Genomic DNA, 24,731 nt, shown 5'->3' with positions numbered 1-24,731 from the left:
AATCGCTGACCTGGGGAATGCCTGCTGGGTGGTGAGTATAACTATGTCATTTTAGCTGTTTAGCCTTCATTGTTAGAACAGGCTTTTTTATTGTTAACCCTTCCCATTAATGTTGTTTTTTTCTATTTTAGCATAAACACTTCACAGAAGACATCCAGACAAGACAATATAGATCCATAGAGGTTTTAATAGGAGCAGGTTACAGTACACCTGCTGATATCTGGAGTACAGCAATGTATGGTAAGAACAGTACGATGTGTATTTGACATGAATAACCTCATGAAACCAGTTGTTTATTTAGTAAGGAAACGTGATGAGGATGGTTCTGACATTTTGACACAAATATATCGTCATAAATTATCTCGTATCAGATAGCTACTGATGATTTCTGCCCTTTAAATTTCTCAAGCATTCTTAAACAAAAGGGAGTATTTTGGAGAACATTTCTAATTTTCATTTGATGCATTTTAAACTTGCAGTCAATAACATGCAAGTTTGAGGGGAATACGTGTATATTTTAAATGTCGAAGTCTAACTGAAATAGTACAACTGCATGTTTCCTTCCCATCTTAGAATCTATGCAACTGTTTGCTGTGTTTCCATTCCTTTTTCTTGCATAAAGTAGCAAAAACACTGAAATATTTCAAATTCTTGCCAAATGCAGTGAAAACATTCATCAGATTAGGCTTATACATCATAGCTTTAGATTCTAGACCTTGAAGAGAAGGAATTTAGTTTATTAGTAAAATATATGGTGACATTCTGTAGAATTAGTTTTAACACAATAAACTGAAATTATAGATTTTTAAAAATCTTTAAAGAATAGAAAAAGTAAAAACTTAACCATTCAACTTTCGAAACAGTGCTTGTACTATCTTTTTGGGGACAAATAAGCTACCTGCGTCTTCTCATTAGAGGTGGTTTTGAAAATGCATTTAGAAATATCTTGTCTATTTTAAAAGTGAAAACTTACTCAAATCTTTATATTTTACAAATACATGTCTGAAAAGAGTACGTGTGTGCGGAGGAGGAGAAGACTCAAATACTAGACACAGTTTGCAGGCGTGGGTGATAAGTATTGCAGAGCTCAGAGGGAGAGGAGGAGGAGGATTGAAAGGAACATAAAATCCTACAGATATTATAAGCTCAGCAAGCCATGTGTTGGAAGTAACTAACTCATAAGTGAAATTGCAAGTGTGTTTCTCCAGAGTTTAATACTAGCTTTTGCTTTAGTACACAGAAAAGAACATCCATTTCCAAATTTGCTCTTCCATTCAGGGGCACAATGTAGAATTTTTCTATTACATTGAAAACAAAGCATAGAAAATATTCCACATTTTTAATCCTTAATTCTTTGAATGATTCTTCTCTTAACTAACTACATAATTACTGTAGAGACTTTTCATTCATTTTACCTGGTATTTTGTAAACCTCAGTTCAACTTGATATCTTGTTATGGTTTTGAATACCCTATATTCATCGTCCTTTAAGGTTGTACCTACCCCTGCTAGTTTCACATACTGTCTTGTAGCTAAACCCACATAAAAAAGGCTGAAGTCTACCTAGGATTATGTTTAAAGAAAGTGAGGTATTTAATAGCAATATCACACCTAAGAAATGTAATGTTCTTACAATGTTTGGGGTCGTCCAGCCCCTTGCACTTTTATTCTTTTCTGTTAAGCATTACTGCTTTCTTCATGTGAGACCTTTCTCAAACTCAAGGAGGGGAAAAAAAAAAAAAGCCTACAAGCATCTCTGCCACTAGGAGTATCTCTATTTCAGATTCACAGTTCTTTATGAAACTTCAGTATTTTAGTGAGAAAATTATAGTTCTGCTTTTTTGTTATGTAAGCTTTAAAGATAGTAAAGCGTTTTGAGGCAGAAACACCAGAATTCTGTTTTCTTCTTCACCAGAATTACAGACTTTGGGTTTCTGCCCTTAAAAAAATGCTGTACAAATTTTATAATCTGACGGCACTGACATACAATTGTTGAATTCTGTTGTCATCATTGTGGGTGTCTTGTATGGTCTTGTAAAAATAGAGAGCAGTCTCTCAAGCTTACCCCAGAAATTTGTTATTTCAAAACCCTCAGGATCTGCTTTCATTCCTGTATGGTTGAGAAAATGGGTCAGGGCACTGTGAGCGCTGATCCCGTATCAGGTGGAAAACAGCTTTGAGGAAGGGATTGATTTGAAGACCTTAACAACTCTTTCTGCGGAGGACTTGTGACAGAGATTAGCAGCCAGGGAGACATTCCTGATGTGGAACTACAGACTCCCGGTTGACTTATTTAGGCTGTCTTTGGAATTGTGATTTGATTCTCTCCAGTCCCCAAGCAGCCAAGAACTTGGCTGAAGTGTTTTAATGCCGCTGTAGTCCTGCTTGCTTTCTCAAATTTGGATTCCTTGTTGTGCCTACATGTCGTTCAGAAAATGCCCTTCTAGGTCAACCTTGCTCTTTCATATTTAATTCACTTTATTCCATAATGTTTACTGTTACTTGTGTTCTCAAAAGGATTGTCTGCTGAAGCAGGAGGCTGGTGGTGGTGTTTATTTTCAGCCACAATACAGCTCAGATACCCCATTAGCCATACTGTCCAAGACTCTCAAAGGAGAACAAGGAGACTTCTTTGTCATGTTACTTTGCTGGTACAAGTTCAAAGTCATTAATGATGTTTTTTGGAAGCAGTACTATGTGAAATGAGTGGTCCAGCAGTTATTGCCATGGCTTTTTCTTGGCAAGTTTCCATCTTTCCACACTTTGTCCAATATGATGGTACCAAGCACACATGAAGTGGTGTCCTACCAGCTGACTCTGTATGATTGCATATGGTATTTCTCATTCCTTGCTTTTTAAAATTAAAAAGGGGGAAAAAAAAAAAGGTTGTCAGTTAAAGGGTGGCTATATGTTAGTTAAGTGGCCTAAGTTTGAGGTTGTATTCAGGTAGGTAGGTAACTGCTCTGATCACGTCCACCTGTCAGAGACACTACGTTTGTGAATAAGTAGGAAAGGTTGCCACGTGGCTTTGCAGTGGGAGCCGCATTCCGTAATTACAGATCTGTCCTTCAGGCTGATCATGATTTTGACTTTGGATGAGGTGTCTTGTCTCACTTTATCTGCTGAATGATAATGCACGTGTTGCAAAAGTGTGTGCCTAATATAAATTATGTGAATTAATGTGAATGCAAAGTACAGTAGGATAGCATCAGAGCCAAGGTGAGGGACGTTACGCTTTTAAAACCCTTGCTCACAAGCAATCATTGAGCTCTGAACTGGTGCTAAAAGAGGGTTAAAGCTATTTGACCTCATTTGAATGGGATTGTGTACAAATCCATCTTGTAGATCTGTGTGTACCCACAACATTCAAATCAGATATTTGTGACCAGTATTCTCACAGACACTCATCCAGTGTGCTCTTCGCTCTTCCATCTCTGTAGATCTTGCTGACAGAAGACTTGCTGCTTCAAAGTCGTGGTCAGGTTCTCCATCTCAGTGAGCGTTAAGTTTCACAACGTGGCTGGCAACTCTCCCGAATGGGGGCTTGCTTACAAACAGTCCAGAACACTCTGCTTACTAGTAAACAGCACACATGAAGACTGCGTAGCTTGCAAAATAGAAAATATTTTCCATCTGTTACATATCCCTACTGTGTCAAATACTCTAGATAATGTCCCTCATTTGAAAAAAATGACAATAGAAACGGGCCTTTCTTTGAATTAGTTTACAGTCCATAGAATTTCCGTGTCAGAGGTTGAATCATAGAGTCATAGAATCATAGAATGGTTAGGGCTGGAAGGGACCTTCAAAGGTCATCTAGTCCACCCCCCTGCAAGGAACAGGGATATCTCCAACTAGATCAGGTTGCTCAGGGCCTCATCCAACCTGGCCTTGAACGTCTCCAGGGATGGAGCATCCACCACCTCTCTGGGCAACCTGTTCCAGTGTTCTACAACTCTCATGGTAAAAAATTTTTTCCTAATATCCAATCTGAATCTACCTCCCTCTATTTTAAAACCAATTACCCCTTGTCCTATCACAACAGGCCCTCCTGAACAGCCTCTCCCCATCTTTCCTGTACGCCCCCTTGAGGTACTGGAAGACTGCTATAAAGGTCACCCCGGAGCCTCCTCTTCTCCAGGCTGAAGAGCCCAACTCTTTCAGCTGTCCTCATAGGAAAGGTGCTCCAGCCCTCTTATCATCTTCTTGGCCCTGCTCTGGACCCTCTCCAACTGGTCCATGTCCTTCTTATGTTGGGGGCTCCAGAACTGGACGCAGTACTCCAGGTGAGGTCTCACGAGGGCAGAGTAGAGGGGGAGAATCACCTCCCTCGACCTGCTGGCCACGCTCCTCTTGATGCAGCCCAGGATGCGGTTGGCCTTCTGGGCTGCAAGAAGCACATTGCCGGCTCATATTGAGCTTCTCGTCCACCAAATGTGTGGACCTCCAGATGTGTACATAAAACATCTCTATCTTAGTATATTTCGTGAAGGACTACTTGGATTGTGTGGGACCAGGAGTCACTCAAGGTCTTAACTTGGTCTTGTGCTTTATGGATCTCAATTTGAGCCTAAAGTTTTTCACTGCTTTTGCTTGCTAATGAAATAATCTTGCTCGCTGGGAATAGCATTAACTATGAGAGTAGGAGAGCTACTCGTTCTTGTGTTGGTTTATATTGATGGCATAAAGTGTTAGACACAGAGGTTGTGTTTATCACAGCAGCAGCAGCAGACTGTCGTTTTTCATCATGCCATTTGCTCATTGATTTTACACAGTCTTAGTAATGAGGATGGAGATAATGATGATGATATGTTAAACAAAAGCATGTGGTAACGCTACCTGAGCATGCGAAGCTTATGTGTTCATGTGTGCACAGTGACTTTCGGAATATCCCCCTTATGAATCTGGCTCTTAGGACATTGTATATGGGTCTACATGGAGTGCTTGCCGCAGCCGGGCTCTGCTAATACGGGTTGGCTTTGTCTAGCCACCAGCCCCATGGGTTTGATGCAGCTTTCAGGAAAGAATATTCATGTTTTATTTGTATTGCCTTTAGTATGGGAGTAGCCGGAGATTCCGATCAGGATTACTTGTGCTGGAAGTGTATATGTAAACAGAGTCATGTAAGGGCTTTGCCCAAATAGCATATATGAGAGAAACAGTGCAAAACAGGGAGAAATAACTCAGTGTTAATAACCTTACAGTTCTGTTTCTTTTGATGTTATGCTCAATGAATAAGTAGCATTGTGAGCCACCATCCGTGAGCTGAATCTTCCAATTTTACATGATTTGGCATGGCTCAGTTCTTGTGCCTCAAACAGGAAACATACTTCTTCGAATCAGATTTGAAGGATGAGAGGGAGTATCCTCAGGCCAGTACCAGTCCTCTGCTCAGGTGGTCTGAGTCTTTAAGGGGTGGGGGTAAGGAGGATAATGTGTATCTTTGGAGGCTCCGAATCAGTTAGAGCCAGTGGGCTTTCCAGACTAAGGCAAGAGTTATTCACTTGTTCTGTGCTCAGCAAAGAATGCAAGAAAGTGTAACTCTAATTTTTTTTCCCAGACTTTGGTGACCTAGGTCTGAGTGATTGTTGTTTGTTTTCTGGACATTTTTGAGTTTTGCTGAGGAAATCGCACAGTACTCTTTATTTTCTTTTAACAGTGTGGCCTATTTAAGTGGGATACTTAGCTGCTCACAATGGAAAGCTAGATGGGAATCTCTTTCCATATCTATTAAATTCTAGAAATTCTGTGCTCTCTACTGTACTAAACCCTATTTTAATATGCCAACAGGGAGACGCATCTCTTGTTTTCACCCAAAAAAAAGAAGCAGATTTGGAGCCTGCAGTGCCTTTGACAGGATTAAAACGACCCTTGATCATTAATTTTATCAGACTGAATTTCCACATTTGCAGTATGAGAGGGGTTGCTTTCTGTGGAGCAGAAGCTGAACAGGCGCTGCATGATTTAGCATTTCCTAAATCTCAAAAACCGTGGAACACAGTACTGCACTGCTGCTGCCAAGAAATCCTGGCAAGATAAGGGAGTTAGTATGGGCAGAGGGCATACCCTTTGTATTGCTCCTGGAAATGACTGCAAGCACCATGATTCCACTGCTTTTCCATGTTTATGCTCTTTGGATTGGAGACAGACAGGCATCCGAAATTATGAGTCTTATTATCTGACTTTTGTTGTTCATCATGTACGGTCTTGTTGAACTGTGGGAGGAGATAACCATGCCACACAGCTAGGACATTCACAAGACTATGTTTTAACACTTATCTGAGGTAGCTTTCGTGGTGAGTTGTGATTCCTGAAATATCTTCTTTTTATAATAAGAAACTAGCAAATAGATCATAGCTGTGGATCGGCAGGAAGTCAGAGAAGGAGAAAATTGTACTTGGTGTTTATCTACCCAAAGAGAATACAAATGCTGAAAGAAAATACTGCCGGGGTGAGGGGGCAAGGGGGCAAGCAAACAGCTTTCAGAATGAGGGAGATGCTATTCCAAGACCCGCAAGCTTACAGGGTTGGTTTTTATTGTGAGGCATTATAATTCATGTGAGAGAACTTGGAGAGACAGAATGAAGAATGAGCAGAATATAGTAACGTTTGATGCTAAATTAAACTTACGTGTAAGTGCTTGTAGTTCAGCCCCCAGTTTACTTCTTTGCATAATGTCCTCGAATGTGGAGTGGAGAAGTGACTGTCCTTAACTACTCTTCCTGTGTTGTAAGTGGGCAAAAATGATCATGTCTCATGGGATCATGAGTATCATCATGCTAGTATGTGCGGAGTGGCACGTACTGAAGGTGTGATGACCAAGCCTCAGTCTGCACAGAGCAGTCTTTTGAGGAAAAATGGAAAATCAAAAATCTTGTTGAGAGAAAGAGAAAACTTCAAGTCACTATGCACATATTTTTCAGTAGGCAGATACAGTACAAAATGCTGTTATAATCACTGTACACCCTTTTTGAAGGTGGTGGGTGGACAACCTGAAATATTCAAACGAAAAGTATTTTCCAAAGAAACTCACTTTCCAAAGCAACTACTCAGCATGTGCATGATTCTGAGATTAGAGTACAGCAAATAATAGAAACCAGTTTTCTTTTCAAGCATCTCAAGCGTGTCTGTGTTTGTTTTTTCTGGTCTTTCTACCAAGCGCTAACCATGCAAAATGCCTTTGTATTCTTTCCATTGCCTGGCTCTTCCGAGGGAGGTAGGTGTCCATGGAGAACAGTCAGCTGGTGTGCCTATCTCAAAAGCTTTTTGCTCTTCTTTCCATGCCTCCACTTACCTGTGGAACAGCATTCTGAAACTAAGCCTTATTTTTAAAGCAGTTACGTCTTCTCATACACAGCGCGCTCTTCCGCTGGGGCAGAGAAACTCTGGCCAAGAGCTGAATCTTCTGTCAAAACAATAATTCTGGCCTATAGCTCGTTGTCCTTTTTCAGCTGTGGCTTCATAAGAGGATTTCAGGGAGGCCGGTGCAGTCCAAAGTGGATGTCTTCCAGTCCTCTCCCAGACAGCTTTCCTAGGCATGCATCCATTTTCAATCACCAGATTGAGTACACAGCTGTCACACAGTGAAAATGTAGCTATTTCCAATTGTGTGGTTAGACATGGATCCATAATATACGATAGCGATGCCAGCAGTTTAGTATTGTGGTAGGTTCATATACAGTCGCATGGCAGGAAGGGAATCGTAGCCTCTCCACAGCCTACAAAAGCAGCGTGTGACCATTTATATGGAGGTTCTCCATCTGCAGATGGAGAAAAAGCAGTCTAGACTGTTCTCTGCAATAACCTACGGAAAGCGATAAGCAGCGATGCCAGTTACAGTCAGTAAGATGGACGATTGCCTTGGGCTTCGGGTGTCATATGTTGAGTGTGCTGTGTCTCATTCGTTCTCTTCATGTAATAATTGAAACCCTGGTTTCCGTTGAGGAAATATATCAACGTTAAGTAAAAAAAGATCATGGTAATTCAAAGTCAGAGCTTCTGTCAAGAAACTAGGTTTTATAAATGAATACTTTCAAAGGGAAAGTAAATAAGTAAATACAATTAATCTGTATTTGTAGCATCACAGAAATAGTAGCCAAATTTAAGTTGAAAGAGATCTCTAGTAGTCTACCTCCTGCTTGAACTAGGGTTAACGTCAAGGTTAGGTGAGATTACAGAGGGCCTCATGCAGTTGAGGTGTACCTGTCTGTCAGGATGGCATTTCCACAGCCTTTCTGAGCAGCCTGACCCAGTGCTCAGCCAATCGTGCTGAAGAATTTTTTTCCCTGTATCTAGTTGGAATTTCCCATCTTGCTGCTTGTGTCTGTTCTCTGTTATCCTTTCCTGGAGAAGAGTGGATCTTGGTCTTCTCTGTTACTGCTTTTCAGACAGTGGAGTGCAGCAATTAAATCACCCCTTCTTCTTCCCTTCTCCAACCTGAACAAACACAGCCTCACGAACCTTTCCTCCTGCATCCTCTGCTCAGCTCCCTGACATCTCAGAGGTCCTCCCTGGTCTTTCTGCATTTTGGCAGGATCTCTCATACTGGTGGCCCCAAACTAGTCACAGGTCTGCAGCTGTAGATGTGAGCACTGAGGAAAAGGAAAGTCACTTCCCACCGAGGGCTGATAACATGCTTGTTACGTACAGCCCAGTATATGGTCAGCCTGCGTTATTAGTGACCTGTGTTCAACTTGCTGTCTTCGGGGTCTCCACCTCCAGGTTTTATCACAGAATGTCAGCAACTTAAGAATTGGAGACTGGGTGGTTTTATGTACCTACAGTTGGGTGCAAAGTGTTGATAAGTACTGAAAAGTGCTCAGGAAGTCCAAAGCAGCAATTCTGTAGCCAAAACTGTAGTTCTGAGTACCAGCAGCAGAGCACTCTTCTTTCGGTGGCACTGACTCAGTGATGGGACTGCATAGGTTTTCTGGTGCACCACACCTTTGGACATCAGCTTAAAGAGCAGAACTCGACTGATACAATCCAGAGGTGTCGTTGTCCTTCTTACGGCTATTTACCTGCTTATTAGTGCATTTTTAATGCTGATTCTTTTACTTTATGGTGAAAACTTAGGTCAAGGATTTTTTCTTTTTTAAAGAGGGCCCAATTAATTTATCTGTGCTATGTAGCCAGTCCATCCGAAAATATCCAGGAACCTATTACCAGGTTGCTACAGATGAACCTGTGAGACGTTGTCTTGCATGAATTCTGAGAAGTATTACAGATATTTATCATAGCACCCAAAAGGTAAGGTTGTCTCTGGGCTGTCCCTGTGTGCATCTGAGGCAGAAGTTTCTTCGTTCTCAGTGCAGAGTCCTTCAAGGAGAGTCAGGAAATCGAATATCTGAGATGCTGCAGCTCCAGCCATGCTGGGCATGGAGTCAAAGCTGTACAAAAAGGAAAAAAGCAGCAGCAGCAGCATTTTGAAAAGCTTTAGTTTCTCTTCAGCAAAAGAGTGGTATAAATATCCCGAATCTATGAGACCCTGCAGCTTTTACTATATACAAACAGATCTAAAATTCAGTGTATCGCAGTGGTATACGTACTTCTCTGGGAACATTTTTTACAGTTTTTTCATTTTAATCTTTTTAGCCCCACACAGATGTATCAAGCTGTTAATACTTAATTTTTTGGGGACAGAAGCTGTATTCTTTTGGAGTCTACCTTCATGGCTAAATTCAACTACACTTTCGTTGTTCTCCAGGAATCTGTGTTAAATAGTGATGAGTCTCTTAATGTCCTCAGAAATCAGCCCCATGAGCATGTTTTCTCCTAGGAAGGCTGGGCTGACTCTTCCAGTGAATATCTTCCCGTGAGATACAGAGGAGACACCTGGGGCTTCAGTCTCATCTCAAGAGAATAACATTATTCTCCATGTTGTGTTTAGAGATCCCTACCAGTGGTCTCTTCTGGCTACTCTTAAAAATTTTGTCAGTTGAAATACCTGGTGGTTTATGAAGTCCTTCAGAGTTGTTTTTTTTTAAGCTGTAAAATGAAAACTCTCAATCTTGACAGTAGAATACGAAAAAAAGTGAATGACTGTTTATTAGTGATAGTGACTTTAGAAATTAAATGCCTGTTTGTAGAACCTTCAGAAGTATCAACAAGGGACATTCTTGCTTTCTTGGCTGCTGTGTGTGATTGCAATGAATTATTTTGGCTGTAGCCCACTTGGATGATACTGCAGTTCACAGCTTGAAAAAGCCAAGTGCCCATAAATAGCCTAAATTTACAGGTGGTTTAACAACTCTGAATTATGAATTGGAACAGAAGAGTGTGTATTTTCAGGAGACAAATATTTTGTAGTAAAATGTTCTGACAGAGTGAAATAGCCTTCTAGACCTGTGCCAGGCAGTTCTGCCTGATTTTTGGAATGATTTTCCAGATCAGATGTTTTCTCTGGTCTTGGAGATGGAACATAGTTTGATATTTAAACCACCTGGAAATAATTAGATTCCTGTGGCTGCTTGGGTAATTGGTGATGAGAAAGAATAGTTTAACAAATTAGGCTGGGTGAATCCATGCTCTCATAGTTATTTCAGCACTTTGTGGCTTTTAATATGCATTACAGCTGTAGAGAAACTAAGTTTTGTCCTGACCTAAAATAAGGTTAGCATCCTGTCAAAGCATTGAGATGGCCTGAAGGGATCAGTCATCATCAATCATCAGACAGCATGCTGTGCCTGGCAAGATCGTGGAGTAGATGCTCCTGGAAACTGTGCTAAGGCACATGGAAAATAAGGAGGTGGTTTGTGACAGCCAACACGGCTTCACTAAGGGCAAGTCGTGCCTGACAAATTCAGTGGCCTTCTACAATGAGGTTACAGCCTTCGTGGATAGGGAAGAGCAACTGACGTCATCCACCTGGACCTGTCCAAAGCATTTTACACTGTCTCGCACGACATCCTTGTCTCTAAATTGGAGAGACATGGATTTGACGAATGGACCACTCAGTGGATAAGGAATTGGCTGGTTGGTCGCACTCAGAGTTGCTCAATGTCCAAGTGGAGACCAGTGACGAGTGGTGTTCCTGAGGGGTCAGTACTGGGGCCAGTGCTATTTAACATCTTTGTTGGAGACATGGACAGTGGGATCGAGTGCACCCTCAGCAAGTTTGCTGACGACACCAAGCTGTGTGGTGTGGTTGACACACTTGAGGGAAGGGATGCCATCCAGAGGGACCTTGAGAGGCTGGAGAGGTGGAACTGTGAGAACCTCATGAAGTTCAACAAGGCCAAGTGCAAGGTCCTGCACATGGGACGAGGCAATCCCAAGCACAAGTACAGGCTGCGTGGAGAAAGGATTGAGAGCAGCCCTGAGGAGGACTTGGGAGTGTTGGTTGATGAGAAGCTCAGCATGAGCCGACAATGTGCTCTGGCAGCCCAGAAAGCCAACCGTATCCTGGTACATGAAAAGAAGTGGGCCAGCAGGTTGAGGAAGAGGATTCTTCCCCTCTGCTCTCATGAGACCCCACCTGGATTATTGCATTCAGCTCTGGGGCCCCCAAGATGAGAAGGACAAGGATCTGTTGGAGCGGGTCCAGAGGTGGGCCGCAAAGGATCTGAGGGCTGGAGCACCTCTTCTATGAAGACAGGCTAAGAGAGTTGGAGTTGTTCAGCCTGGAGAACAGAACGGTCTGGGAAGACCTTCTAGCAGCCTTCCAGTACCTAAATGGGGCCTACAGGAAAGCTGGAGAGGGACTTTTTACAAGGGTGTGTTGATAAGACAAGGGGCAATGGATTTAAACTGAAAGAGGGTAGAATTCCGGAGATCTAAGGAAGAACTTCTTCCCTCTGAGGGTGGTGAGGCAGTGGAACAGGTTGCCCAGAGAAGTTGTGGATGCCCCATCCCTGGAAGTGTTCAAGGCCAGGTTGGATGAGGCTTTGAGCCATCTGATCCAGTGGAAGGCGTTCCTGCCTATGGCAGGAGGGTTGGAACTAGATGATCTTTAAGGTCCCTTCCAACTCAAACCATTCTGTGATTCTGTGACCGTAGTGTCTGCTCTGGATTCCTACATCAATGTCAGTCTGTGTTTCACCCCGTGATTGCAGTGTTTACTTTGACTTCTGATTCAACAAAAACATTTTAAAAACTGTTCTGGGTTGAGTCATTAAGGAAACTTGCCCTGTTTTCTAATTTCAAGTGATTAACTGGAATTATAAATGGATTTTATTTCTGATTCAGACTTTTTTATTTCAGTCCCCAACATGCAATCTCTGACAGATAATTAGCCTTCAGATGCAAGCGTCGCTGTTTATCTGTATATTTAGAAAAACCTCTCTCTCAGCCTGATGAACTGACACGTGTAACACGATCATCAGACAGCACATCAGTCTGTTAACACGCGGTTAAGGTCAGCTTGCACCATGCCCCTTCACCCCGTGCAGCCCATCTGTTCAGAACCGCTTCCTCCGCAGCCGGATGCTGTTTGCCGCCTCCTGCCACCGGGCACCGGGGCTGAGCTGTGGACCAGGACCGAAATACTCCCTGGTCAGCCGGCGTTGCTCCGGGGGTTGCTGGCTGGGGAGGGACCGCAGTTCCACACTCTGTGTCCGTCTCCTTCGCTCGTCCTGGCTAAGTAGGCACAAACACCCAGTGTTCGGGCGTGCGCAGCCTGTTGCCCACCCTCCAGCCTCTCGCCCTGACGGGGTACGCTCACCCCAGCCAGAGGCTCTCTCCAGAGCCGGGGTTCATGCTGTCGTTGCGCTGCAGGAATGATGGTCCCCAGGTAAGTGGCCTCTCCTCAGCCTCAGATCCACGTGTAGGCCTTTAGCTTTGAATGTTCATTCCCTCGTGGCTCTGAGATAGTCGTGATGTTTTGCTGACATCTTAAGATTGAAAACGGTATTTCTGAAAATACCCATATATGTCTGTTATGTTGTAGGCTTTTGAGCTAGCGACTGGAGATTATTTGTTTGAACCACACTCTGGTGAAGACTATTCCAGGGATGAAGGTATGAATCTTTTGGGATATTAATATGTGCTTCTGTGTATTTTCACACTCTTCCTAAATTTCCAGAGAGCTTACAGTGGGGTTAAGTTTTGTATTTGAGTAAACTGTTTATACAGATTGTTTTCAGAATATAAATACAATCTTTTTCTTTTTAGTTTTAAGTTCCATCACTAGCAGTGGGTGGGCAAACACTCCCTTCTGCAGATACTCATCTACTTAACAACTGCCTGAAGGAATTAAACTGCCCTTCTTGTAAGATTGCATATGTGTGGAAACCTGATTGAGAATAACAACGTTTTAATTTAGAAAAGAAACTACAAATTTGAACTTTATAGTATTTCTGAGAGTGACACTGAAATAATGTTTGTATTGTGTATTTTTATTTGAATTAGGCAATTACTAATTTTTTTTAAAATCAAAATTAACTCCTGCTTCCATCTGTATACCTGTCCATTTTCATGCTTGTTTGCTTGTAAGTGCTCTTTGCAGTGGTAATGTGGGCATCATTCATTGTTCCTAAATGCTACTAATGATGCCAGAGCTCTGCTGATCCTGGAAACCTCTGCATGGATTTGCTGCAAACATTGTTGATTTGAAACTATTTCTGATTTTTTACTAATTCCAGTTTCTTTCCTCTTCTTTTTTATCCCATCCTTTCCCTGCCCCTTCCACTCCCGTATCCTTTTTTTCTCTCCCTCATAGACCACATAGCACACATCATAGAGCTGCTAGGCAATATCCCAAGGCACTTTGCTCTATCTGGAAAATATTCTCGGGAATTCTTCAATCGCAGAGGTAGTACCTCTTCTTTTTGAAAGGTGCCGTGATGCAGACAGAAGTGGAATTGCTGTTGCTGGTTGTAGTATGTCCTGCTGAGGAGCATTTCCTGAAATCACACAACAAAATTTATTTTTGAAAAAAAAAAAGTACACAGGAATCTGGGACAAAATTATTTTTTTTTAGCTAAACTTTCTGAAAAATAACTATTGATACATATTAAATAAATACAAAACTTGTTTGTAGCAGCTGATACTCAAACATTGTTTTGAGAATGAAGTTTTGCTGAAAGCATCTTTCCAAATTAGCCACTGAGCAGTGTGCACGTGTCTTTTTTACCAGGATCAATCTATTTCTGTCTGTACCGGGCCAGTGTTAGTGTGTGCATGCAACGTACTGATTAAACTGTTGTATGTTTCTGTTTTGCTGGCAATGTTCTCCAATGCAGACCACATAGCATTGATCATTGAACTGCTGGGAAAAATCCCTCGAAAATACGCTATGTTGGGGAAATATTCCAAGGAGTTTTTCACCAAAAAAGGTAACGGTATTTATGCAACACTAATTATAAGCATAATACTATCCAAAAGGAGAGTATGTTCATTTATGGGTACTGAAGAAATAGATCCGTTTAAACGGCGAGCTCTTATTAAAGAAGAATTTTGGTGTAAACTTGGCTTTCTGAGGAAAGCCACAATTTGCAGTATTCAATATTTCATTTGAAATTCATTTTGGGATGTACTCAGCAAAGTGTGAGTGTTAACAAATGTCTGTGTGAACCTGTTGTCCAGTGTTCGTGTCAGTGTAAGGAATCAAGTGATGCATAGCTTGTAAGCTGGTGGAAAATCATCTGTCAGCTCCTTTTGATCTTATATAACGGTCCAGCAGATGCTACTGATAAGGAATAACCGAGGTGGAAAGGGAATACCTGACCAATAGACCCAGCTGCGTGCAGTCAGTCCTCACACGGAGCCTCCCTGAGGAGAGAGTGTGCGGGACAGGTCACTCGGAGAGAGCGATGGAGAACGCTGCTCTGCTGTGCACACGCTGTCTCACTTCAAACACTCCGAGTCTCTGTAATTCCCGAGTGCCACAGCCACAGGCGATGACGTAGCTGTGTTTGGCGTTGCACGGAAGTGCAGCCCCCCTGTTGGGGGTTACCCCTGGTCAATTGCTACAAGAAAGTGATTAATCTGAGCAAACGCACTGGGCCTTACAGTTCTTTTATCTTTTTGTGTTTTGCCTTTGCTCCGACTGCTCTAAAGACAGATTTTTGACACGTCAAGGAATGTGGTGATGCTTCAAGTGTCTGTTGTCCCCACCGTGTATGAGACAGCACTGTGTTGCATCACGGGACAGAGTATGTCAGGAGCATCTTATTACATGGTGGAGGAACATCTGGGATAGTTGTCCGCAGCTGGCGAGCGCCCTTCTTGCTGAACAGCACTGCAGCTTCCTTCTTGCCCGTGACTCCATGTGCCTGAGCACGCAGCTGGTCGGCAGGGCCCACGCCGGCCAGCCGGCCAGCCCACCAGCTGTGTCGGGCATGGGGGGGGCCGGGGGGACCAAGGCAGCGGTGCTGTGCTGTAGGAGGTTGAGGTCATGAGACAGGAGACAATCCAGTGATTCTTCCTCCCCTTACATAAGAGCCACTTGTTCTGTGCGTGGATATTTCTGGTAGGGCAGGGACCTCTGCATGCCATCATTGCCTTGAGGAGGAGGTAGTGTCCTTAAACACAGGGCGATGATCAAGGAGACACAGCAACTGCCATGTGAGGGAGTCTAAAATGCCTGGGGCTTATACTGTGGTTAGAAGGTTACTGGAGAAATAATAAAGGTTTACAAAATGGAAAAGTAGTGGATAAGCTGAAAACAGTGCTGTTGTTGATCAGCACCCCATGCGTGAGAGCCGGGGGACACTCAGTGAAACTTGCAGGGGGTGGCTTCCCTACACAGCAGGCAGGGAGCTTCAGGAGCCTGCTGCCCGGGGGCTGGAGACAGCGACTGTATCAGCAGGCTCAGAAACAATCTCAGGTTAACTGAGGTGAACAAACTCAGGGCCAACAGGTCTGGAAATGTATAAAGCAGTAAAAGGGCTGGGCAGGAGGTACCCTGCAGCACCCCCCGGCAGGGCCCGCAGAAAGGCTCCCCTGCCCTCCCTCCCTTCTCCTTCTGTGGCCACTCGCAGAGGCAGGTACTGAATGAGAAAGAACCCCCCCGCCCGGCCCCCCTTAAAGCATATCTCATGGTCTTGATTTTTATTTATACCAGATGGGTTGGCATTTTCTTTGGACATCACAGAACCTTAAAATGACCCAACAGTTACATAATGACAGGGGTGTTTGTGGCACACAAAGAGGGTGCTTTGTATAATTCCCATGGAGGGTTTCACTTGCTTCCATGAGCATCTTCCACTACCAAGCGTCGCTGTTGTCCTCTAGGGCCCGAACTTCAGTTGAGTTCCTCAGAGGCATCGCCTGCTGTGGCTCTGGGTGGGATTTAAGCACTTTAAAAGACCTGGTTCACCCACACAGAACGGAAGTGCAAGTTTGCTGTGGAAGCTGTTCTGCTGAAAACAGAAAGTCTCAAATGCAAGATGAAGGTGCAATGGCCCAAGCTGCGTTTTCAGATAATACCAGTTACTTGACTACCACAATTTAGGAAAACGGAAATATTTTGTAGACTGTTTGCTCATTTGAGATTTTTCATTGAATCGAGGATGAGATACCGTTTCCTTTTCCCTCACCGCCCAGTACTGCCAGCCTCTCTGGTGCCCCTGGGAGGAGGGGTTTGCATCTCATGGGCTGGCAGAGAATGATAGGCTTCATAGTTGGCCAGCAAGTCACTGCGTTTTGTGCTCATCTGCTTGTGACCTGGGTGCTTGAGATCAGAGGCTGTGTGGCACAGGCCTGATGTCTTCCAAAAACGTCATGCTGTGGGGTAAAGGCAGGCTTGGGAATCTAACTGTAGGCTCCTGTTTGGAAAACATCAGCCTTGGGTGAAAATCAAGGAATGATGATTTGGGTGCTGCTTGTGTCCATAAGCAAGTTGAACCTCAGAGGGAAGCTATAAGCATTTGAATTGTTCACTGTAGTCACAGACACAAAAGGAAGGATGTTATCATCGACTAACGAGTGTACAGGATTGAGTCCCTTCTTCTCAGTAATTGCCTGAAGCAGTTTGTGACATTCAAACAGGAGAGGGCGTTTAAAAAGGGAAGAGCATTTGTAAGTTACTTCTTAGTCACTCTGACACAAATGCTCACATACTTTTTATAGGATCTCGTCTTGATTGAGGCCAGTAATAACTCTATTTCTCCAATGCCTCATGGAAACTATTTTGTCTGCAAAATGATGAATGCATTTTGGCACTAAAACTTTAACCCCTCTTGTTTTCTCTAGACTGTGGTTCCTTTTGTCTTCTGGTATTTGCTAGCCCTTGTGAGCTAAACCTGTGCGAGATGCTGGCGAGGTACTGGCTTTGCCCGTTGGAGTTTGTAACAAGGAAAAGGACTGCTGCTTATTTAACATCCTGGAAGGAAAGGAGAGGGCTCTTCTCCACCTCCCTCGCTTCCATTTACTGTACTGTAGGGCCTCACCAGCAGTTCTTGCATTAGTTCTCAGGAGCATGTCCTCAAAATACGGAGTAGCAGATTATATCCCACTGCTGCTTCCCCAGTCCTTCACGTCATCCATTCCTTACTGTTCAATAATCCGTCCTCCTCTTGCCTGGTGACGTACCTTAAATTTGTCTTTGACAAATTTCCTAGACCAGCTCTGGGTTTTTATATTATGGTCAGCAGAGAAAGCTTTAAATAGGATCTCCCCCCCAGGTCCTTTAAAAATTTCTTTAGTAATTTCCTTCTGATTTAACATTCCATTTTTCAGAAGGTCCATTGCTGCCTCCACTTTGGCGATAGGGGTTCTGACAACTCCCTTGTCCTCTGTGGATATTTCCTGTGTGCTTCACTATCAAAAATCTAAATCAAGGGCTTCTGTTAGGAAGTTTTCACTTACATTTTTAGTGTTTCTCTGAAAAATCATTTTAATGCTGTGAACACTGACGGTGTCAGAGCGGTGGCCGGTGCTTTTCATTTCTCCCTTAAGTACAGGTACTGCCTTGCTGCCCTCCACCTACATGGTGCAAACTTCATGAACTAGAGAAAATGCGTGTTGCCAGACATCTCCATTTCCTGTGCTCTCCAGTGCTTTAGGATGGCAATGAGATGGACCCGCCACATTAATTAATTAATTATTGGAGTTTGTCATCCACCTCAGTTGTGTAAACTGCCTTTTACTTACCCTATTTGGATTCCATGGTCAGTATCATGATCTTTACTGAAAACTGAAGCACTAATTTAATTCTTGGCACCCACCCAGACAACTTTTACTTTATCCCATCTCCTTAAACGCTTTTACTGTCTTCACAGAATTTTTCGCAGAAAACGTCAACCCATAGCGCTAAAATAGTTTGTTCCTCAGCAGCAAACCACTCAGAACGCTGTGCTGCCCGGGTGTGCTGCTCTTAGCTTGGGTATTTCAACCTCTACTTTTCAGAATAAGACAAGTGTTCAAACAGCATGAGCTCAGCTTCCACAGTTACCAGGAGCCTCATCTTGCAGTCTGACTTCATACAACCTGAGGGAGGAAAGATGCTTAAAATGACATCATTTGAATACAAAGGTGAAGACAGTGCTGCAGGTAAACACACACACTGCCCCAGAGTGAGCCTGGTTTGGTGAGTGACTGTGGCAGCCCTTGCAGTGCTGTAAGCTGGAACAGCTGTGGACACAGCCTCTGTGGGGTGGGGTTTTAGCCTGTTGCTGCTTGCAGTCAATGACAAGTCACTGTTTTCTGTGGCTTTTTGGCAATACTTGAGTTTCTGCGCTCGTATTAGAAGGTTTACTACCTGTTCTTGTTAGTAGTCACCAGTACGCGCTTTTGGAAACCTTCAAAAGCGTAACATTTTCAGCACTTGAATTGCAGCATTGCACAAAGATTTTCAAGTGCCGAGAGCGAGCCCGGAAGCGAACGCACTCCTCCAAGGTGTGCTGTCCTCTTTGTACGTTCTTGCCATGGGTCAGTGTGGGCCCACAGCAGAGCCTGTTTTGGTTTGACTCGCAGGTGGTGATGGGACACACTTGTGCTGTAAATGTGCAGACATAAAGCAGCCAGACACACCTTCTGCTTTCATGCCTCCCTCTCTCAGCACCCCTCCTGTCCTGGGAGATGGAAAGGAGAGAGGACAGTGGGCGAACTGTGGGCAGCACATCTTGACTTTCTATTACCAGCAGGTCTGTTCTCATTTTCTTGCAAGTGATCGACCGTTTGCTTACTTTTTTTTTTTGGGTCTTTGTGATAGCACCCAGAGAGCTGCTTTTTGAAGTGTTGCACCCTGCCTAGAGCCTTCTGCAGCAGCGTGTCCTGCTGGGCCCGTGGCAGTTCTGATCTGTTGCGTTCAGATGGTGAGACTTTCAGGGGCAGTCTGAAAACACAGGTTTCTTCTCCTGCCCTGGAACTTGTGTAGCTACAGGGATGGACAGAAACTCAGACCTGTCAGCTGATGTGTGGTGGCATTTTATGGGCAGTAGATTACAGCGAGGGACAACAATCAAGTTGCCAAACCACTTTTTCTAAAAATAGTACGGCCTGTGTGCCCCCATACCAGATGCTGTAATGTGCTTGTCAAGCTATGGGTGAGTCATGTTCACCTTCCAGTATTGGGTGAGAGCCCATCACACTCCTCAGCAGTTCAGGGCTCATGGCAGCATCACCACAGGGGTCTCCAAAGTGCTTTTTGTAGCATCTCATGGATGATGAGATGCCTGGCTCAGATATATGCCTGGGAAGAAGGGAGATGGCAATGCAGGAGCAGGAAGCAGCTAGAGGAGTCTTTCTTCCCCATCATGCCAGGTGACCTGTGGATAGACATATAAACCAGAGAATATTACTGGTTTGAATGGCAGAAGGGTTCTTGCCTCCTTCGTTTTGCTCTGAAACATGTTCCCAGGTTGGCCACATGCCCCCTCTTTGATGGAACTCAAGTCCTGCAGCTGCTGCCATCATTTGCGTTGGCGGTGGGTTGAAGGAGATACAGGCAGGAGCAGGTGCTTCCTTCTTCTCAGGAAGGACTCAGACCAAGAATCTTGGGTGTGTTTGCCTGGGAGATGGAGCAGAATCTCTGAGTGCCAAACCTCTGTGCTTGACCTGGTCTGACCGAGTCGCTGCTCTGCTGCTTTGTGGGCACACGCCACGAAGGAAGGTGGTGACCTGTGCTGCCAAGACCTCCGTTTTAGGATTGGAGTGGTTTTTGTAGGATTTGGGTTCACTGGCTGACTGGGAAGGAAAGGCCCGAGGTTTTTTTGCCCACAGCATGAGCGGTGTGTGAATGTGAGTGCCTTTGTGCGTGGGATACAGAACCCAGCAGGAAAAAAACGAAATTATGCATACAGCAGAGTCCAGGTGTAACGCACGGTTTGTTGTAGGAATGATTTCTTGGCTTTGACATTGGACACGCATCTCCTTTGAGGACCTCAAGCAAGCTTGCAATGTGCTGCCCTTCCTAAACAACGATTCTCAGCCTGGCCAAGGTGCTGGGAATGCTGAGTGGGAGAAAAACCAAACAGGGATTAGTCGCTACCAGGGATAATGAGGCATTTTTCTAACACCAGTAATATTTCTGTTTGCAGGGGAACTCCGACACATTACCAAGCTGAAACCTTGGAGTCTTTTTGATGTGCTTGTGGAGAAGTATGGTTGGCCTCACGAAGATGCTGCACAGTTTACAGATTTCCTGATCCCCATGCTAGAAATGGTCCCAGAAAAACGTGCTTCAGCTGGAGAATGCCTTAGGCATCCGTGGCTGAATTCTTAGCAGAATCTCCCAGCTGTTAAAAAAAAAAAAAAGCCAGCATCCACTTTCCAATGCATCGGACCTAAATGGTGACTGTCACAAATTCTTTAGCAGGATCACACGTGAGCTGGCTTCAATCCTCAGACCTTTATTTTGCTTGAGGTACTGTTTGACATTTTGCTTTTCGTGCACTGTGTTCTTGGGGAAGGGTAGTCTTTTTGTCTTCAGCTAGTAGTTTACTCACCCACTTTCTTCAGAAAACACGTAACGTGTCTTTAAGCATTGTTTCTTGTGTTGTGTGGCATTCAGATGTCAGGTTTTTGAACAAAGGAAACTTCCCCCCCATGTGTTTTGGCAAGTTTTGTAACTATTTATGAAAAAAAAAATATTTTAGCTGATGCATATTATATTTTACGAGCGTTAAGAAATTTATCAAGTCGGAGCAGAGTGAGGAATTGTACAATTTTATCTTCTGGCAAAGGGACGTCATTCTTGTATTATAGTCTATGTAAATGCACCCTGTAAATGTTTATTTCCATTTAAATATGGGACTGGGGACTCCATTCCAGAGTAAAGCAACTCAGTTTTAGAGAGCTTTATGGCAAACCAATTGCATGTAGTGGACTTCGAACTGCTTCAAGGAATGGTGTGAACTTTCTATTCTGTAGCAGTTCCCGTTCATTGGATTTTAAACAAAGTGGCTCTGGTTTACAGGATTTCATTCCCCAAACGGCACTTTAAAGGAAGGCGAGACTTCTTTCGAATAAAGTATGCATTATCATTTAGCACTCCCTTTTAGAACTTTTGCCTATTTTAAGTGCTTTTAAGAAAAGAAAGATAGCAATTTCCCTTACAATGTGATAGTGAAGACATGGTACCATATGGTGTTGCCTTTTTATAATAAGCACTGTAAGTTGTACTATACCTTAAGAAAGAAAAAATTAAAAGCCGAGCATGAGTTGAACCACTCTCTGTGTAGAATTACTGATCTTTTATAACAAAAGCGTGTGCTTGGAGTCAGTTGAGGAAGGATACAGCTGCAGTGGGTAAAATAATCCGAGCAGCCAGGTCATGCTTATTCCATTCATAGCTTTACAGGTTTCCAAACCAAATTGCACTAGCTTTATTTTTCCCCATCACTAGACATACCATTACCTGTTGTGAGTAAGTTGCACGCAACAGTGACGTTTCCTAGGAAAATAAAAAAAAAAAAGCTGCATAGGCTGAAGCTTATAGGCAATACAGATGTTAGAATGTACAGTACAGAGGTGTGTTTTGCCTCTTTTAGAAGTCAGTGGGATGAATGTAAGTTTACTTCCGATCTTCATGTGACGACGGTGCCACTTTTTCTTGACTTTGTCCATATGAAACTTATCCACATGCCTTTGCAATAACTAGATTGTGAGAAGATAGCCCCATGCTGTAACAATAACCAGTTGTTTGAGGTGCTTGCAGTTGTCTAATTAAAGTGTTTTGTTTTTTCAGACAGTGTGCTGGTCATTGGAATCTTTGCTAGCCGTGACTCCAACCCTTTGTTCGCTGGAGGTCCGTGGCACGTGGGGGGTTAAGGGGAGGGAAGTGTTTTAGCCTGGCCAAAGGGAAAAGCAGCTTTCTGCGTCCATGTGTAAAATATGTCACCTGGTGTGTGTTGGAGCCGCCTGGAGGGTATTCGTGGCACGAGGGCCTTTGTAAGTACGTGGTTGCTTGGTGAAACGTGACAAAACCCGGAAAGTGTTTATTTTGTACGAGGCATCCAACTACTGTAAACAAGCAAACGGTTACCTGGTCCCCAGTACGCCGGTGCAGCCGCTCATCCAAAGAAACTGCAAAGCCACCCCAGAGCGCGGCACACACGCAGGGGTCGGAGAAACTTGCCCAGGTGCTGAGGCCCTGAGCAGTTGGGCTTCAGGACCAAGTGCCTTCAGCCTCCGCTCCCCACGTATTTCACACCGGAACTGCTTTTAATGGCCACAGGGATGACACCAGTGAGGAGGAGGAGGATGCTGCAATGGACTGCAGAGCTAGAGGTAAAAGTTACGCGTGGCTTCATCCCCGGGCTACCCCCTGGTAGTGCCTAGTCACTGCAGCTCAGTAGGAGCTTGTTCTTGGATACACAGAAAGTATCAGCGTTTGGCTGAAGTGCCAGTTCAGCTGGAAACCACGCAAGGTGCCTGTGTCACCTGTGCCCTTTGCTTGGCCATGGAGACACAATAGAACTTGGGGAACCTTGTGTGGTGCTAGTCCTGTTCTGCAGCCCGCTGTGTCTCCTGCTGCTGCTAGGAGACCTGGCCACGTACAGCAAGTACCTTACATAGTCTTGTATTTGAGACGATGTTATAACCTACAACCAGATTTGAACTTCAAGCTATAGAGGATGATGCAGGTTTTTTTAAAATCAGTGTCTGTAGAACAGGGTGGGGTCAGTTTTGCTGCTGCTGGCCTAAATCCTGTTCTAGTGCATGCTGGTACAAAACACAGCATATTCCATGCAGTGTGTTTGGCAGAGCCAGCAGTTGTCAGGATAGCATTGCCAGTGTACTGTTGTTACAAGGAAAATTTTCAGTAATTACAGGCAAATTACACTTTAAATTAGCCCCAATTCTCTTAAAAAGAATTACCTTTTTTCAGCAAGTAGGAACAGCCACTGCCCATCCTTTCTCCTGCCATTTCAGATTTTCTTGCACACTGGTTTCCTTCTCTGGTTCTGAGGAAAAGCCATAAAGCAGAGTCCTGTTATTTGAGCAGAACTTAAAGCCATCACCACTGATGTGCAAGGACATGTCACACACTAATTAAGAGTAACACTGCACCTCACAGTGTAACAACAGCACCATCTCAGCTGCTGTTCTTCAGCAGCAGGAATAAAACTTCCTTCACCAAACAAACGACCTATACAGTTTATAACATTCCATACCCCACTTTAGCACCACTGACCTGGCTCTCCTTTGAGAAAGGATTCTACAGGGTGGGGTGGGCAGTGATGAGAAAGGCGCTGCCTTACAAGTGCCATTCAGCTTAATTTAGAACTTTCTGGGAACTCTGAGGCAGGCTCAGGGCCCACCTGCCTCACTCACCGAGAACAGGACTGTCCTACAGGCTGCAGGTGGTGCTGCGGTCCGCAAGCGAGGGCAGCACAGCATGTCTGACAGCCTCCGTGCACACTGTAGTAGGGCCACACCAATACTCTGTGTAACACAGCACTGCCCCGGGATTAATCCACGGGTAAACGGACACAAGAGCCTGCTGCGTTTGGAGGAATTTTCATCACCTGTAGACCCCTCCTGCAGCCACAGCAGTAGAGCCCCAGCTGGGCCCTGCGGGACATGAAGAGCCTGGCGCTGACCGCAGGGGGGCCTGCCTTACACGCGTGCGGCCTCCCTGCAGACGCACCACCCTTTCAGGACAAGTAGTTAAAACTGACATAATTGTGATTTATTAACATGAATTAAAATGCCCAACCAGTGCTGCAATGTGACAGTATTTAAAAAAAAAAATTAAAATAAAGATCATATACTGTACTACTTTCACAAAGATCACACTTTTTTTTTTTTGCAAAAGAGACTTATTATATACAATACTATATCAAATGAAAGCAGCTTTAAGCAATTTTACAAGCAAAAGAAATACAGTATTTACAGCACTTGTCCGAGACATTAGAAACAGTCTATACATTAAATTACATTTTCTGCAAATAACTGATGAAACAAAAAGCCATGTCCACACCAAAACTATAAAATTTGTATTGCATTGTCTTCTATCTCTATGCACACAAAAACTGTTGACAGAAGAAAATGGAAGGAAAGAAAATTGTTAGTGCCATCACTGAGCCTGTGTACTTATTCAATTACATATGTATAAAAGTAATACAGAAAACATTCACTAAATGAATTTAACTGCAACAATAAAATTTTAAAGATTATGCAGCATCAAACCTACTGCCAGAAAAAACAGCTGGAATGTTCACTTACAAAATAAAAAGAAATACCTAATACTGGCTTAACAGCACGTTTTCAGGAATTTTAAAAAGCAAAAAATGGAAAGAATACAATGAAAGAGCACTGGTGTCTGCTTTTATACAAAGTATCATGTACAAGCTTTAAAAAGTACCTCCAACAGGTACGTATGAAATACAGAGTTTATATTACACA

The 24,731-nt window shown here is 43.7% G+C and overlaps 1 protein-coding gene across 1 annotated transcript in view; it reads left to right on the top strand.

Moving 5' to 3' along the window:
• Positions 1–20,624, top strand: part of SRPK2 (SRSF protein kinase 2) — a 157,697-nt gene extending 137,073 nt beyond the window's left edge. Inside the window, 7 exon segments of the mRNA XM_086609666.1 lie at positions 1–31; positions 132–235; positions 319–322; positions 12,886–12,955; positions 13,657–13,749; positions 14,180–14,272; positions 20,420–20,624. Of these exon segments, the coding sequence (XP_086465792.1) occupies positions 1–31; positions 132–235; positions 319–322; positions 12,886–12,955; positions 13,657–13,749; positions 14,180–14,272; positions 20,420–20,604 (580 nt within the window). The 3' untranslated portion in view covers positions 20,605–20,624.
• The last annotated feature ends 4,107 nt before the right edge of the window (positions 20,625–24,731 follow it).

This window comes from Tauraco erythrolophus, chromosome 4 (assembly GCF_009769465.1).
Source record: "Tauraco erythrolophus isolate bTauEry1 chromosome 4, bTauEry1.pri, whole genome shotgun sequence".
NCBI classification, from domain to species: domain Eukaryota; kingdom Metazoa; phylum Chordata; class Aves; order Musophagiformes; family Musophagidae; genus Tauraco; species Tauraco erythrolophus.
The sequence above is the reverse complement of the archived record's forward strand: the minus strand, read 5'-3'. Positions and strand labels throughout refer to the sequence as shown.